Genomic DNA, 17,832 nt, shown 5'->3' on the forward strand with positions numbered 1-17,832 from the left:
TTCTGACAAAATTACGTAAATATAATTCTGCGATCAACAGTTTCTGATGGGTAGATAATTAGTATACAGTTCTCTGCATTATTTTTTGATAAGTATTTTTGTTTTCACGCAATTAGCGTTAAAATAATTTTTTAGCGACATTCATATCAGTTTTCATTAGTTTAAACTGTAATAAAATTAAATTTTAAAAAGTCTACAAACTGACAAACATGTACTTTTAAATTACTCAAAACTGCAAATAGCACAATTTTGTTGCTTTAAAGTTTTTTATTAAGTCAAAATTTGAAAGAAAGAAAATTTTGAGTGGTAAATTTTATTGTTAGTAAAAAAAATACTTAAAATATTTATTTTTGATTACCCATACTGGATTATTACTCCACAATTAAATATTGAAACAAAAAATATAATTTAAAATACAAAAAAATGGAGAAATTTATAATAAGAGAAAAAAAGGAAAATATAAGTTTTTTTTAACATAATTCCTCCAGAGCTAGGGAATACTCATAACTTAAAAATGAATAGTAAACCAAATATAAAAAGGGAAGAATTCCTTTAGAAATAATACGAGTTCTAAAAATTATCAAGCACTATTTTTCCTTATCTAATAACGCGACCCCTTTATTTTCTACCTTCTTTGAAAGGTATTGTACTGTTTAATAGTACTATATCATCTATTCTAAAGTATGTATGTTAAGTACAAAAAATATCAAGAAAAAAAATTACCTAACAAAGATGGCGAGGATAGAGGCCTCTTAAGATAGAAGTTTGAAGAAAACAATAGCTGAATATTTTTATTTCTTTGCAAGTAGGAAGTAAAAAATTAAATAAATATGAGGAAAAAATATATAACGCTATTTATTGATATTACAATTATTGAAATTTCTTATATTTTTGAATATATGTTGGAAATTTCTGATTTAGTGTGACATCACTACACAAGGTTATCAATTTCTGTTCAAAAATTATTTTTTATGAAATAGTTATTTTTGGCAGTTTGGAAAGTTTAAAAGAAAACGTCTGTTTTATAACTTAAGCTATACTTGTCAAAGCATTGCAAAATCGTTTGCAATCCAGGAATCAATTTATATTTAACTAACATAAGCATTAAAAAAAATATATTTTTCCGAGCACAAAGTTTAACACATTCCAACCCTATACAGGAGAGTTTTTTCCGAAACGAACAAATCAAAATTAAATAACCAAAATCACGAATGCTTCGAGGATCTTGAAAATGGTTGTTACTACTAGTATAACACGTTTAGAATTTTGTTAAAAGCATTTGAGTACTTTTAAACTCTCATCAAGAAGTTATAGCATTAATGTGTAACAAGTTATCTTAACGAAATTATTTTATAATCTTAAGAAATGTGCAAAGATATTTGAAAATGGAAAATTCACTTTAAAGAAACAGAAAAATTTATCAACCCCACATTTTTCGAAATTTAGCTAATTAATTAATTCTTAAAATAAATAAATTTATTTTAAGAATGATATCATAATTGAAACTTGAAACTAAGAGTCTATTTGCAGACATTTTGCACGAAAATTATTTAGCTATTAGCTTATATTTCTATGTCTTGATAGTAATAGTAATTTATTTTATTTTTGACATTTTTTTATGTTTTTAAATTGCATTTTCATATAGCATGTCGAAAATGCAGATTTTTTCTACAGCCAATAAGCAAATTTGGTTAATAAAACCAATATATACGGTATTTAAAACATTCATTTGGTAAGTTTTCCTGCCATATGCTAACGGTTTACCGGAAATTCTAGTTTTCAAAATTATTGTTATAATAACCAAAACTACAAAACTGAAAAGTAAATTTGACCAAAAAATTTATGTCATGCTCTAAAGTATCATGATAAAATTACGAAATTCCACCATTCAATAAACATTATAAAGTCATATTTTATTCGTTATTTTTCCAATGCGCTTCAGTAAAAACTACCGAAATTTTTGGTTTCCCATAGAGCCAAAAAAACATAAAATTTTACCATATTCTAGTAATATTGGCCATAGATTTTTTCTCAGTATAGTTAAAAACATACTATTTTGAAATGTTTCTCATTATGCGCAAAAACATTTAATTGTGCGAGACTAAACTTAAGAATTAGACGAGTTTAAAACTTAATATTGAATGATATGTTAGATACACTGTCTACAAAATATTAGGCACACTCTAAACAATATATTATATCCATAACAATGTACCGTGCCCATACATGCACTTTTAAAAAGTATATCAGAAAAATGTTCTACAACACACTCGATGCACTTTTTACAATACATTAGATAGATTTTATAGGTTTGAATACTTATTTTAATTACTCAGATAAATCAATAGAAAGTTGAAATATTTGTTAAATTTTAAATCAAGCGTTTATTATATTTTTAATTATATGTTCCTAAAATAAATTCAATAATAGTTATGTTTTAAATTTTACATCAAACGCGTTTATAATTTTGAAGTATACTTGCTTAAAATCTTCATCAAACCTGTATGAAATTTAGTATTAAACCATTTAAAATTCTTCTACAATATTTTAGAAGGTTCTTATACATTCCCGCCAAATTGATTAAAACAGGAAAATCAATAAATATTGCCGCACCGTAGTGATTCGAAAAATTATCCAATGTACTCCACGTTTAGTGATAAAACCGAATTCTTTGGCAGTTTATCAAACGGAGTGGCCCTCAGACATTAACTCATTTTTTTAATTTATTTTCTCAAATTTTGACGTATTGTAAATTAAACATGGGAAGGGGGATTTTTGCTGCATTTATGCAAATACTTGATTTTGTCTAATTTGGGAGTAAGAAATTCAAATCTGAAATTAATTTTGCACCAACAGCTACATTTTCTTTTCCTTATAAATGACATTTTTAGTCTATTTTCTGTTTTTTTAAAGCATTATATATAGCATGGAGTCGTGCAAGTGTTGCGACATACCTCTTGGGAAGTAAGGACACATCATAAAGAATAAAATTGCCCAGAAATCCATTCCCAGAAATGCCATCGTACGCGGCTAGAGACGCTTTCCTATTGTGACCTGTTCAGAAACACACGGAGAAGCAGATCGTAATAGAGAAGCGGTCCTAGTGGCGCATGATGACATTTCTGGGCATTGATTCCCACGCGATCTAAATTTTTTCTTTCCCTCCCAGAAGTTTTTTTTTCCATTGCCCACCTGTGTTAACATCCGTCAATTCAGGCATATACAGGACGATTTTGTTGGCCTGAAAGTGAAAAGAAAAAGAAAAACAGCAGCAATCGCCATAGCAAGGCATGCAATGACGACGCATGCGCACTGTTTACTATTACTCTTAAATACAGTTGAAAAGTATGATGACGCCCAAATAAAGTGCGCACGCCATAAAACTCAAAACAAGACCCATTTTGCCAATGGGTGAAAGTCTCTAAACATCTCATTTTAATGTCATTTCTTTAATAAGTTCAAAACATAGTTAATTTCGATACGCATATTAAAACAGTTAAAAAAATGCATTCCCTGAAAACAAAGCACGGCTAATAAAGTCTACAAATTAACATAACTCTCAATTGTAAATTTTTTAATAGGTACAAAGAGCTTTATTTATCAAAAAGTTCTGATCCCTTAAAACTGGGTCAGATATACAGGAAAGCAATTTTATGGGAATACACAGATGAGACATTCACAATACAGAAACCAAAAGAGCCATGGATGGGAATACTGGGTCCAGTACTCCAAGGAGAGGTGGGTGACATATTGAATATTGTATTCTACAACATGGCTAATCACCCACTGTCAATTCATCCTCATGGAGTCCGATATCAAAAAATTCATGAAGGTAAAGTTTTTCCCTTCTTATGTGTGATTTATCTTTATCTATCTTTATTTATCTGTAGTTATCTTTTTTTAATAATACTAAGTTAAAAATATTAATTGTAAAATAAATATATATAATTCTTTGATTGAGAATTGCATAGCAGCCTTTGACGAAATGGTGAGCTCGAAGTTAATTGCCAAAGTCGTAATTTACGATAAAAGAGATGTTTTTGAGCCTATTTGAATGCAATTTGCAATAACATAAAATTAAGATAATTTGTGTAAATATGTGTTCCGTCTGTAAAAATTCTCTGCTTTAAATGCGCATGAAGAGTCAGTTCATGGTGCAGAAAAAAAATCTTTGCGGCGTGCGAGGACATCTTTGTTTATTGGTTGCTATGCAATTCTCAAACTTAGTGTCATACCCAGTATCCATTCCAAGATTTTCCTCTTTTTTTAATTACTCTGCTTGCAATAGTTATAATTAGTTAACAGATATAAATATCCTGATATGGAACTACAGATTACCTGCCACAAGAAAAGAGGCATTGAAAGCTACAATTCAATAACTGACTTTATTTACTTGAAACCTACTTAAATGTTAAAGAAATATATGGTTGGAAATGAAATGCACTACAAGCTACTTGAGGTTCCTAAATTTAATTTATTAATTATTCTCTTAATTTAAAAAATTGCGATCGATTGACATATATTTGTAATAATTGTCTTAGTCGACAAGAAATGCAAAGTCGCTAGGAATAAAGCGTGTCAGGGGTAATAAAGATCTAGAAATTGCTAATTAGAGTGGTTAAGCTCCATTGATGTCAAACGCTCATAGGTGATAGGTTTCCTAGACATTCCGCTCCCCTAAATATGCAGTGAGTTAAAAAAATGTTTAAACTTAGTAATAATGTAAAGAAACTTATATCTAATATGTATTCATGAAAAATTTTATTGAAACAATCTTTTTCTTTTTTCTCGTGTAAACTTTTTTTAATAAGCCTACTTTTTTTTTCTTGTAATATATGCATATAGGGTAATGTAATTGAAGTTCCTATCGTTTATAAATCTCGCATATAGTTACATGTAAATAGTAAACATATAAGTTGTAAAAGTAGTAAATAAAAATAATAACTAATTATCATAATGTGCGTTCTTCTCGAAAGTTTTCTTGGGATAATTTTTTACAGTTTTTATTATTGAAAAAATTAATTTTTAGATAAACTAGACAATGATAAAAAATATTGAAGGGGTTAAATATTTGGCTGATGCTTTGATTAAACTTTCCAAGCTACAAATTTCTCAGACTGCAACTGCCTATTTTGAGGGTTAATAATTTAAATAAATTGTAAATAAAATAAGTTTATTCAGAAAAATACATTCTTGAGTATGATTTCATAACTGAATGCTTAGCAATCGTGAATTGACATGTCATTCAAAGCACAAAAATATTAACCTTTGTAAACCATAAGCTTTATCGATATAAATAATTAGCACAAATAGTAGTACGCAATAGTTATTATATTTTATTTAAAAAAGTACAGGTGTGTACACAGGAAAAGTACAAGAGCAAAATATCTAGGATCAAAATTTCATGAGATAATTTTTCCAGATCCAGATAAAAAAAAAATATGTACGATACTGAAACCATTCAAATTAATAGTCTGAATAGTTTCCCTTCAATTTATCCAAAGAAATTAAAAGTTTATTTTTTTATGAAAAAAACATGCACTTAATAATTCAGTAATGCAATTCTGATAATCTTGCTCTCATCATAAGAATTTTATAATAAATTCAAGTATTACATGATGATAAATTTATTTTATTCTAATAAGTCAATTTTTGTGAAAATATATTTTCAGGGGCTCTGTATGATGACAATACGACAGAAAGCGAAAAAGTAGACGATAGAGTACAACCTGGTTCCAAACACACGTACAGATGGCTAATGAATGACCATGACGCTCCAACAGAAAACGATCCAGATTGCTTGACATGGATGTATCATTCCCACAGACATGGTGAAACTGAACTACATGCTGGAGTTCTCGGTCCTCTCCTTGTTTGTAAGAAAGGTGATACGAACATATTTTTAGAATTTTTTTTCTCAAGAGAAGGAGGATAATTAAAGCCATGATAGTAAACTTGATGATAAATATATGATTATTAATAGTCTAATGGAAAGTTATAAATAATTTATGTATTGTTAATAGTCGAATGGATACACACAAAGAAATGCAGAAAATTAAGTAGGCATGCTAAATGGAATGGTTGGATTTCTGAGTAGCAAAAAAATGGTATCGGTATGAAATTGCATTAATCAAAAGCGCTGGTTTATCATCTTTCATTTTGTGATGATATAACTATTAAACTTTCTGTCATGAGTAAAATTGCTTGGGTCGTATGATTAGATGATTAAAGTTATATATAATTAAGTATTTTTATTTGATAAATATTTATGAACATTTTGATACACAAAGAGTTTTGTTTTATGAGAGATTGATGACCCTTTCTAATTGTTGTCATAGTCGGGTAAAAAGTTGTACTGAAAAAGGGGGAGAAATTTTAAGTATTTATTTCTCGTCGAGCATTAGTGGCATCGTTCAGTATAAGCAAGCTGGCAAGTTGTAAAAGATATTGTTGATATCTAATCAGTAATGTGTGGTTTGAAATATTCAGGGTAAAATTGAGATTTTAAAAGCTCTATGAAGAGACTTTACAGCGATTCATTTAGTTTATGTTCTAGTAAATAGGTTTAAAATTCAATTATTAAAATCGGAGTAGATAAAATTTATACGGATAATTTATGCTCTTTTAAGTTAAATGGAAACAATACCACATAAAGTTCTGAAATGAAGAATACTTTTATTGAAATGCAATCTGGGGAAAAATAAAATGTAATTTTTAATTTAAGCAATTAAATGTTGTAAAAGCTCATTTTCTAAATTTGATTATCACAGGAACATTGCAGAAAAAAGAAGTGGATCGTAGAGTTGTGTTAGTTTTTATGAATTTTGATGAAAGCAAAAGTATTTATATTTATGAGAATATTGACAGACAGGCTCCATCAATGAGAAAAGAAGAAAAAGAAACGCTGAAAAAAGACGCAGAATTCAGAGTAAGTTTCGTATTTAATTAATTTACATTTATGATTTAAATAATACTTTTTTTCTCGGAAAGTAATTAAAAGTCAACTGCTATGATTTAGGTCAACTTAATTTGTAAATGTGATTTTTAAAAATGAGTGAATTATACACAATTCAGTCACATTATTGTGTCCATCGTCTACCTTCGAAGTTAACATGAAATAACAAGCACAAAAGATAAGGGGCAGAAGTCACTTCGGCTGGCCGGGATGTCTGATGCCAGAGTGACCCTTTACCCCTACATCATCTGGTGAAGATCGTTGAGGTGGAAAATCTTCTAGTCCTTGTAGCCTAGAAATAGAACAATTTTGCAATCANCTACTTGGAAAACCAAATTCGTGCTGCCACGCTACCCCCTCGCAATGTGAGGGAATCAGAAGACCAGTTGGTGAGCGCTTGGTACCAGATACCTCAGATTACCTATCAGCACCTTGTGGAATTAATGTCACTGCGGGTGCTAGCAGTTTTGAGGGCTAAAGGTGGTCCTACATGTTATTAGCAGGGTGGTCATAATGTAATGGCTCTTCGGTGTATATCAGGTAGCTCCTAAGTTCTTATTAAAAAAATACAATTATATTTGTTTAAAAGAATCAGGAAAAACCAGGGCTCGAAAAAACTCAGAAATTTTACCTGTCCCTGAGGACGGCTTGTCCAACAACGAACCCGTCCTCCTTTGAAACTAACCCGTATCTTCTAAATAAATAAAAATATAATTTTCTCTTATTTATTACTAACATTTATATAAATTGCACAATGAATTAGTAGTTACAAGGATTACAAATACTAAGATTACACTATACAGTAATGAATGAAATACTAAGACACTAATAGTAATCTAGTATTTCTTTTATGAAATAATTTAATGACAAAGGTCAAGTTATCTGGAATGTCAATTTATCCGAGGATACAGCGTTTTTTAAATGAATCAAATATGACGCTTACCAGTTCCACAATCAAGCCAATGATTTTTAGAGGTTTCTGCACAGAAATCTGAAGGGGGTTTTCCATTTAGGTAGATGTTCATAATTGCTTTTAACGCTTCTTGTTTAAGAACAGTACATCATGTGTTTTTTTTTGTTTTTTTTGTTTTTTTTTTTGTAAGTTCGTTGCTGAAAAGCCTATTTTAACTGCTGCAGTACTCCCAGACAGAAAAAAACATTAATTCCACCATGTGCTGTATGTTGCTGTATTGTGGGTCATTTTGCCGCATTAGGTCTTAATAAGTAGCTTGGGCTAGAAGGGCTGAGTTTTCTGGTGTTTAACGATGCTATGTATCTTAAATTTTAATGACACCCATTAAAATTTAAGATGTATGCCAACAAAAATTGAAAATGTATCACGAACATTAACGGGAAAAGAGCCGTCCGTGCGGACGTCAGATTCGAGAAATTCGTTGTCCGCGGGGAATTTCTGACGGACGGGTTGTTTTTCGAGCCCTGGGAAAAACCATTTCTAAAATAAAATCTAGGTTACAACTTACTTACTTACTGTGACGTTAACAAATTATCCATACTACATTTTTGATTTAAAAATCCATTTTTTTTCTTTCAGAACGGATGATATCAATCTATTTCCAGCAAAATTCACAACCAGTTACATGGTAGCAAGACGAGTTGGTGTTTGGCCTATTCGCTGTGAGGTTGGATCCCACGCGCATTGTAAGTTTTTTAAAAGAACAATGCAATTAAATAAAACCTCATGCAAAAATACAAAGCGCAATAAACTACAAAAATCTATTATTAACCTTCAAAGTAAAAATAGATCATTAAAATAAACTTACAATATAATTCTGTGCAAGATTTTAACATTCAACTTTAAAATAAAAATAAAATTTTTTCAGGCATTTCATAAGCATTTTATACCATATATCTATATATACTACTTATAAAAAGTAACAGAACTGTAGATATAGAACTAAAATTATACCCCCAAACATTAAAAATGCATAATTTTAAAAATAATTGTCGTAGTCAAGTAATAAATAATATTTTTTGTAAAATTTCATATTAAAGCACCAGTGATCCCCGAACATGAAAAAAGATGCATAAATAATTTTAAGAAATATCCGAGCTAAATTCGGAGAAAATATTTTTATGTTTGCAAAATTTTATATTAAAGCATACTAAACAAAAGTTGATTAGTTGATTGAAAAGTTGATGTTGTAAGGCAGAGGGAATGGATGTAAAACGACGAGAATCTACTCAATGACTCGGAAATCCTAAAAAGCTTCTCGACTAAAAAACACATTTGTAGTCGTATTTAATGAAATATTTCATTTTAATTTCTGTAAAATATAGCTTTTAAACGAACTTGAAAAAGAGTTCGCTGAAAATAATGCATGAGTTAATTGAATTTAAAATTTATTTCTACTCATTTCATTTTTATTTCGATAAAATATTATTTTAAAACAAACCTGAAAAAGACTTCGCTAAAAATCAACAATCACGTGAGTTAAATTAAATTTTAAATTTATTTCAATAAATTTTCTTTTTATTTGAATAAAATATCGTTTTAAAACAAAATTGAAAAAAAGTTCACTAAAATAAAGAATTACACGAGTTAAATTAAATTTAAAATTTATTTTATTTCATTTCAATAAATTACATTTTTATTTCAATTAAATATTGTTTTAAAACAATCTTGGAAAAGAGTTTGCTAAAAATAAAGAACTACATGAGTTAAATTAAAATTAAAATTTATTTCAGCTTATTTCATTTTCATTTCAATAAAATATCGTTTTAAAACAAACTTGAAAAAGAGTTCGCTAGAAATAAACAACTACATGAGTTAAATTGAATTCAAAATTTATTTCATTTCATTTCGATTCGTTTCATTTTTATTTCTATAAAATATCGTTTTAAAACAAACACGAAAAAGAGTTCTCCAAAACTAAACACTTACATAAGTCAAATTAAATGTATTATTTGGAAAAATATCTTTAAGAACGGTTTAATATTGATCTGTATCAATAATTGTCTGTATTTTTTCCTCAAATAAGCTGGCATGGAAACATTCTTTCGAGTTCGGCAATGTGAGAATTCTAAACCTGATGAACAAACGACAGTTAAAGGAAAGTTTAGAGAAATATACATTGCAGCTGAAGAAGTTGAATGGAATTATGCCCCAACAGGTTTTAATTTTTTAAGTGGCACAAACCTCACAGATGATGCGTAAGTATATATGTGACATCATTACATATTCATGTATGTTACATTATCTCATGTTCGTTCAAAACGTTTAATTACATTAAACTATAAATTAAAAGCAAATTGCTCATTTATTGTCTAATCAATTTATATTTTATATACTTCTAGAGAGAAAAACACCCTGTTGTCCAAAACTAAAACTTAGTTTTCTATGCTAATTCTTCAGTTTTCTAAGAACAGAATATAAAAAAGTAGTATAAAGTAATAATAATAAATTAGTAATATCAGGAAGTAAAACATAAGTAATTAGAAATATAAATTAGATATTTTTTTAAGTTGTTTTTAATTAAAAAATAATACATATTGACGCAATTGTAAGATTTTCTAATGACTTGCTCTGGGTTTATTGCAAACATTCGAAATTATACGAAAAAAAGGCAAAAATTATCTTTTCTTTCATTTGCTGAAAGATTTTCTCATAAGTATTTCAAGCATAGTTAGGCTATCAAAGCACAGAAAGGCTAATTTCAATAATAATATTAAAGAAACAAAATCCCAAAATTTGACTTTTAAAAAAAATCGAGAAAGATTCGATTTTTCATGACAAAGCAATCACACACGGGTTTAGAGAAAAAAATTTCCGGCCAAAAAATTCTAACCAAGTAGGCATTATTGGTTCAAAATACGAGAATTACATTACTGTGACTGATTAGAACCTTTATCTGTTCCATTAAAAAGTGAGACTGAGCTACATGATATAACGAGACGTAATGTAAATATTACAGACATGTACGACGTGACTGTATTGACGTGAATTGCAACAATCAAAACTTTTAGAAGTGTAGTTAGATACACTGAAGTGGTGTTTTGTTTAATACGCAATTTAACCCCCCGAGTAACAAAGAAACAATGCGTGTGTAATTGCAGAATACGAAACATTAGAGATGTAAGATAGTTGCAAGCCGAAACATTTAATCAGAAATAATTCCAATACAAATTGCCGAGGTCAAATGGCTGTACATTTTAAAGCGAAGATACGACACTACAATGTGAAAAATTCTGAATCAAAATACAGTGAAAAACATTAGCACTCTAATTGCCTGTACTTTTTATCGTCATTTCGGTTTTTAACGGGACAGGTTACGGGGATAAATATTTGACATACCGTAAAACCACTGAATCACTATAAATTAAATAATTATTACTGTAAAAATTACGGTATAATATTTTTCGGAAAAAAATGGATTTTACGGATGATGCAGCGAAAGTTCTGGAACTTTATACCATAATTTGATCCAGAATTTTTTACAGTATATTGACATGATGGCGCAAGAGCCTATACGTTGTATAAAATTGATGAATGGTTGGAACAATATAAATAATATATCATGATATCATATAGTCTGAATTTACCCCACTTATATTTTAATTCATTCGAGGTTTTAAATGTAATTTTAGACGGTAAGCTATATTTTGCGGGTCAGAAAGATTTTTAAACAACGTTTCAGAAATTATCCATCAGCCTAACTAATTACAGCACAATAAAAGAGTGTTTTCGTATTAAAGCCACTTTGGGATAAATGTCTCAACATTAAAGAGATTTTCTAAAACGTTACGGTTTCCCCTAACTCAAACGCTAACTTTATGTGAACTTCACAGCGAAAAATTCCCAACAAATCACTGTTTCGCTTAGAGATGTAAAATAATGTTACCATTTCGATTAAAGTAGTGAAAACTTACACAACAATATTATTACAAAAATACGATTGTATTAATCCCTTCCTTCTCGCTCCCGTGAAAATGACGGGATGAGGTTTCGCCCTCTATTTCTCGCTCCCGTGACATTCCCGGGCTGGAGTGTTCAGAAGTAACGCGCCAATAAGAATAAAACTAATTCAATTTTTTTGCCCGGAAAGCATTTTATTTTTCATTTTACACACCAGATGGCAGAACCAGGATATTTTTAAGGTAATTGTAAATAGTTAGTTTATCTTAAACTAGATATCGGCACTAATCAAATAAGTGTATAATATACGTGTATATAAAAAATAGGCACTTTCATGACCGCTTTCTTGAAAAATGACCGATCGTTAAGAATATGAGTACTTCCTTATATAACCCTCTTAATATAGGTTATATTAAATTATTATAACATAATCATCTGCTCTAATAATATTTTAGGTATTCTGAACCATATTTTGTGAAAGGCCCACACAGAATTGGCGGAATATACAGAAAAGCTGTTTATCGAGAATACACTGATGCTACTTTTAAGACACCAAAAGTGAGAGGACCGGATGATATTCATTTAGCTATTATGGGACCTACAATTAGAGGAGAGATTGGGGATATCATCAAAGTGACATTTAAGAACTTGGCGTCCTGGCCGTATTCCATTGAAACGCATGGGGCATACTACTTACCAAATGGTAATTTATCAGAATCTGTATATGCTGAAATATATCATTAATGAATTGATTAATTTTTTTAATTGCCTTTCGTAAGTAAATATTGTATCAGTAAGAGAAATATTCCATTAATAATCGAAGAATTTGATTATCATTTTTGAAGTGATTATAATCCACTTAAAAGTGATGAACCCGAGGAACCAAAAATGAATACGTGCGGAATATTATTCTCTTTCATTTCTTCTTTATTCTAATTACGCTATTTTTTTACTTCCTCCATTGTTATCCAGTTTTAAATTTTAATTTATTAAATACTGTTACTATTGTAATAAAAATAGAATTAAGAGCGTGAAAATAAATGCATAAGTAAAAAAAGAAAACCAAAAAAATAACAATATTTATTAAAAAAAACAATAATATAAAAATTAGTAAAATTTAATTAATAAAATAAAAAATCTTCAAAATAATTACATATTTCATCCCTTTCTAGCCCCAAACATTAACTTATAACTGAAAAAAAGCAAGTAATAAATGAAAAATAGATATATTAGTTAAATAAATTTCATTTTAACATTTTCTTACCACTCTTAGAAAAAAGTATGATCAAAACTAACAGAATATGATAAAATTTACCATTTTTCTCGCTTTGTGGAAACACCAAAAAGCTCAGTAAATTTTACCGATTTTTTTCAAATTAACAATAAAATATGGTTTTATATATTATTAAATATCTGTTAAAATTAGATAAATATAGTAATTTTATTATAATATCTCAAAGCATGGCATTAAAAACCGTTTGTTCGGTTAAACTTACTTTAGAGTATTGTATATTTTACTAAATGTGTGGTAAAAAGAACTATAGTTTTAAAAACCAGAATTTCCACTTCATATGAAAGAAAAAATTACGAAATGAATAGTTTAAATAGTATATATTAGTCTTTTAAAAAATGAAATGATTACAAAGTTCGCTAATTTTACAAATTTTTTCTTCTACCTCCAAAATGCCCCTTTATTTTCCTTCAATGATTTTGATCTTTTAAGATGCTCCCACCGCGCATTTTGATTTTGTCTGTTTTTGAATAAGCAGGCATAACTAACTTCATATATGCGTTGATTCCAAATTCCGCAAGAAAAACATTGCTGATAAGCAGTTTATTACAATTTTATTATAATTTTAAATTTATAAGTTATTATAATTTTCAGAGAATTAGAAATAAAGGCATAGGAAAAAAGAGTTTTATAAATGTGTTATTAATGTGTTAATTTATTTATTAATGCATTTATTTATGTATTATTAATGTATTATTAATGTATTTATTAATGTGTTAATTAATTAAAATCATATTGTTGTTCATTAAAATCTAATTCGAAGAAGTAATAAAATATATAGTTTTCGAATATAGGCTAAAAAATATTATTTTACAAGTTTGAGCACCACGATATTTTACAAATATAAAAAATTAACCATTTTAATTAAAACAAAGGGGTTTTTATAATAATGATTAAGACAAATATGTTTTTTTTTAATTGAACGCGATTTATTTAGAGTCAAAAGCCTCACCGACGTTTCAAATAAATCAATTAAAGAAAAACGGAAAGAGATAGATTCTACTACTAATTTATTTATTCTTAGTTAGGTTCGAAATTTTTTGCGAAGTCCAGAAAAAGAGAATGCTGGACTTTGTTCAAGAAAAGTGATAATACAATCAGTGATAATCCAATTCAGAGACTGAACTATTAATATCATAAAATGAAAATCATAGGAATTTAAAATTCAATTTAAAAATTTTCTTTTCAGAAAACATTATCAAATTAAATCAAATCTAAAAAACGAATATTACTTCATAGTGAAAATTTTCACATCAAATGTTTCTTTCTTCTCCAAATTGTATCTAAATCCTATTTAAAGATAAATTTTAGAAACATCTGAACCAATAACTAGAACAACTTTAGTACGAAGCTTCTGTTTTGAGTACATCTAGAAAGTTCCAGAAAGTTCTTAGATCTTACTACAGGAAGACGCCAAAATCAGTAAATTGGCTTATAGCTTGGATAGAGGGACAAATAAGAAATTAATTTCAATCGAATTCAAATGAAATCGAAACTTAAATAAAAATAAAAGTGATAAAAGGAATAATAGATAATAAATGAAAGATGTAAAGATAGAAAATATGTGATAAAAAACATCACAGCTCTGACTCTTTTGCCGTTGGCTAAATAGCAACCTGATCTATCTCATTCATCATTGTTTCTCTCTTAGAAAACTTATTAGATAGGATCGAGATGGCAGGGATAGCAAGTATGTGGTTGATTTTTCAGAAAGTGCGACATTCATGAGGAATAAGACATGATTTATGAAGTATTTTTTTTAAATACCAATTATTGATGAAGTTAATCTACTTACTCTTGACAAGAATGAAACATAATTCCATATAATCCATGAAAGAAGCAATTAATAAACGTGTTTGACCAAAAATGACAAAGAAAACTGACACTACTTTATCATTTGAAGGATTATTTTTTTTTCTAAATAAACAAAGTGAATGCATTTAGTGATTTACTCTGAGAAGTATTAGAGCATTTTTCATTGAATCTTTAACCATTTGACACAGAATTTTTATTAAACATATTTTTCATTCTTTTTTTTCTCATTATTTTGTATTAGCTTAGATCAAACTAAAGAAAAATATTATCTTTGGCAATTTAGTAATTTATTGTTAGAAAACACCGGTCTCTTTTTCTGAGTTAAAGGTAAGATCTTTCAAACACGGCTCGCTTCGAAATAATAATGTTTCAAACTTCCACTTATTTGCCGTTATTTAAATCAAAGAGAAGCAGTTATTCCTCATTGAAAGTTCTTTAAGTTACAAAATCAAAACAAAACTTTCAAACTGTTTTTTTGGATCTTATGTTTTAATACAAATATAATTCCGATAATCTAACAGATTTTTTTAAACTATTAGACTTCTTATATAATTAGAAAATATGAAAATATATTTTTGCTAGTAATTAAAGCGTCAGAAAAAATACATAAAAGGGACATCGGTGTCCTATCTTCGTCAAAAGGTTAAAATTGTAAAACAGAATCTTCCAACACTTTTTGAAAAATTTGCAGTCTATTTCATTACTATATGAATATTATTATACATTATAATATATAGAAATATTTGCGTGGTAATAAATTGGGCATTTAATAAAGCAATTTTACAATATATTTTATTTTTGTATGTGCCTGGTTTGACACTCACGCGCGCAGAATAGTGACACACATACACACAAATAGACAGGCAGTCTCTCCATTCTATTATTACAGGTGAATTTATTGCTCCTTAAATGCGCAATTGTAAGGCTTTAATAGTATTTAAAGAAAAGAAAACATTCTTTCAATGAAAATTAAATTAAATAAATGCAAAAGACCCAAATGCCACACTTTCTGAAAATGCTCCATATGCATTAATTTTATTATAAGCATTAGTATCTTGAGCGTAACACGAAGGGTTAAAAATCGCTCTCGGACTGGCCAGCAACGGCTTTTTCGTTCGCGAATACAAGTAACTCTTTATTAATTGCCTTTATTACAGTAATTGCCCATTTTCACGAACTGACATCTTCATGATTTAGTAACAAACCAGAAAAAGGAATCAGCTTGAAAATCAGCTTTGTTGGAAACAACTATGCTGCGCCATACTTCACGTCATAAATTTGTTTTCGTAAGACATTCACGTTTTGCAGTTCACATTTTATCAAACCGCCTTCTTGGGAAGTGAAAGAATAGGAATGGGGAATAAGGGAATCGAAATAAAATTAGGGATTGGAACGAGTAAAGGTCTTGCCTTTATAAATATTTTTTTAACGATTTTACCACTAAAATATTTTTTTAATTGCTTTTTTACGTATCAACCTATTTTTAACGTATTTTATTGTATTTCGCATGCATTAATTTCTCTATGTAATGTGGATTTTTTTCCAATTATAATTATTATTACAGGATTTTTTTCATGGCAGCAATAAAAAACTGTTTTATATATGTAACATAAAAAGCTTCAATTAATCTTTTTATGTTAGTTTCTTTTATAAAACTTCATCCCAATTAATTATTCTAATCGAAATACTTTCTCACACTTTTAAAAGCCACATCCTGTTCTTAAATCTATTTTTGGCTCAAGTATGCATTTAATTAAGAGCAGGACATTTTTCCCTTTGCTCTGTGTGGGAAACGTTCGATCTATTTCATAAACCAATAGCAACTACTAAGAGTTCCCTCTTTCCCTAAATTAAGACATATTACGGATTTTACTTTGCAAGATTTTCCCTAACATATAACCAAGGAGCACAACTTTTCGTGTTCACTTTTACTCACTCTCATGACTGCTGTTGTCTAATAATTAATAAATAAATTTTGTACCCTCCTTCCCTACCTATGACCTGTTTTAATCGTTCCACTCGGCAACGACGTTATAAGCCGACAGGATTAAACGGTCGGGAAGGGGGTACGGTACATCAACGATATGGAATATCTCTCATTTGAAATTAAATAAATCAACTTCAGAAGAGGGTACATCAAAAATATGGAATAACTTCAAATCATTTATTCAAATGAGCAGTTAGTAAATAAGCAGTCAAATTCTTCTTCAACTAATGGCAAAGAATAATTCATCCAGTAGCTTCAACAAAAAATAAACTCTTCAATCATCAAGCGTTTAGTTTATTATAAATGATACCTACGCACAGTGGAACTAAACGATCATCCGTTTTCCATGTCTATGCTGCATATTTTGTCTACGTTCCTGAGACTACTAGAAAGCTGAGCTTCAATTTCTTTCCTTGGACAAAAACTGCATCGAACTCCTGATAATTAAAATGTTTTTATTGAAACCCTATCCCTTTGAGAAAGCGTTGATTTTGCCACTCTTAAGTGCTGAGCTGGATTTTATCGTCGATGAATTGTTTTCACACCCCGGAATGGTTTACGATGGTCTCCTTAGATGTTCGACATTCCCCTCCCACCTACTCAGAACTCAAAGAAAAATAAGCTTCAATTTCTCCATTCAGTGTTAATTTACAATTCATCTTAACGAAGAAAAAAAAAATTTCCCTAGCAGCTCTCGTCTTTGCTTTTGGAATTGTGCTCACGGAATTTCAACGCACTTTCATCGCTGATGTTGTGGTTTTCAAAATATCTTGGACTAATTCGAACATTTTCACGCATCCTTTGAGTTAAATTTTTTTACAATTCTCATAAAACAATTTCTTAAATGATTATGATTTTAATTTTTTCCCATATTTGATGTTTCAAAGTGAAACTACTTTTTATATATTGAT

General features: G+C 28.9%; 1 protein-coding gene across 1 annotated transcript in view; it reads left to right on the plus strand.

Annotated features, from left to right (window-relative positions):
* Positions 1–17,832, plus strand: part of LOC107453698 (hephaestin-like protein) — a 38,252-nt gene that overhangs the window by 690 nt on the left and 19,730 nt on the right. The window contains exons 2-7 of the mRNA XM_043038979.2: positions 3,582–3,832; positions 5,673–5,885; positions 6,771–6,928; positions 8,425–8,614; positions 9,955–10,126; positions 12,284–12,531. Coding sequence (XP_042894913.2) covers positions 3,582–3,832; positions 5,673–5,885; positions 6,771–6,928; positions 8,425–8,614; positions 9,955–10,126; positions 12,284–12,531 — 1,232 coding nt within the window. The remainder of the gene's footprint in view (positions 1–3,581; positions 3,833–5,672; positions 5,886–6,770; positions 6,929–8,424; positions 8,615–9,954; positions 10,127–12,283; positions 12,532–17,832) is intronic.

This window comes from Parasteatoda tepidariorum, chromosome 2, assembly GCF_043381705.1.
Source record: "Parasteatoda tepidariorum isolate YZ-2023 chromosome 2, CAS_Ptep_4.0, whole genome shotgun sequence".
NCBI lineage: Eukaryota > Metazoa > Arthropoda > Arachnida > Araneae > Theridiidae > Parasteatoda > Parasteatoda tepidariorum.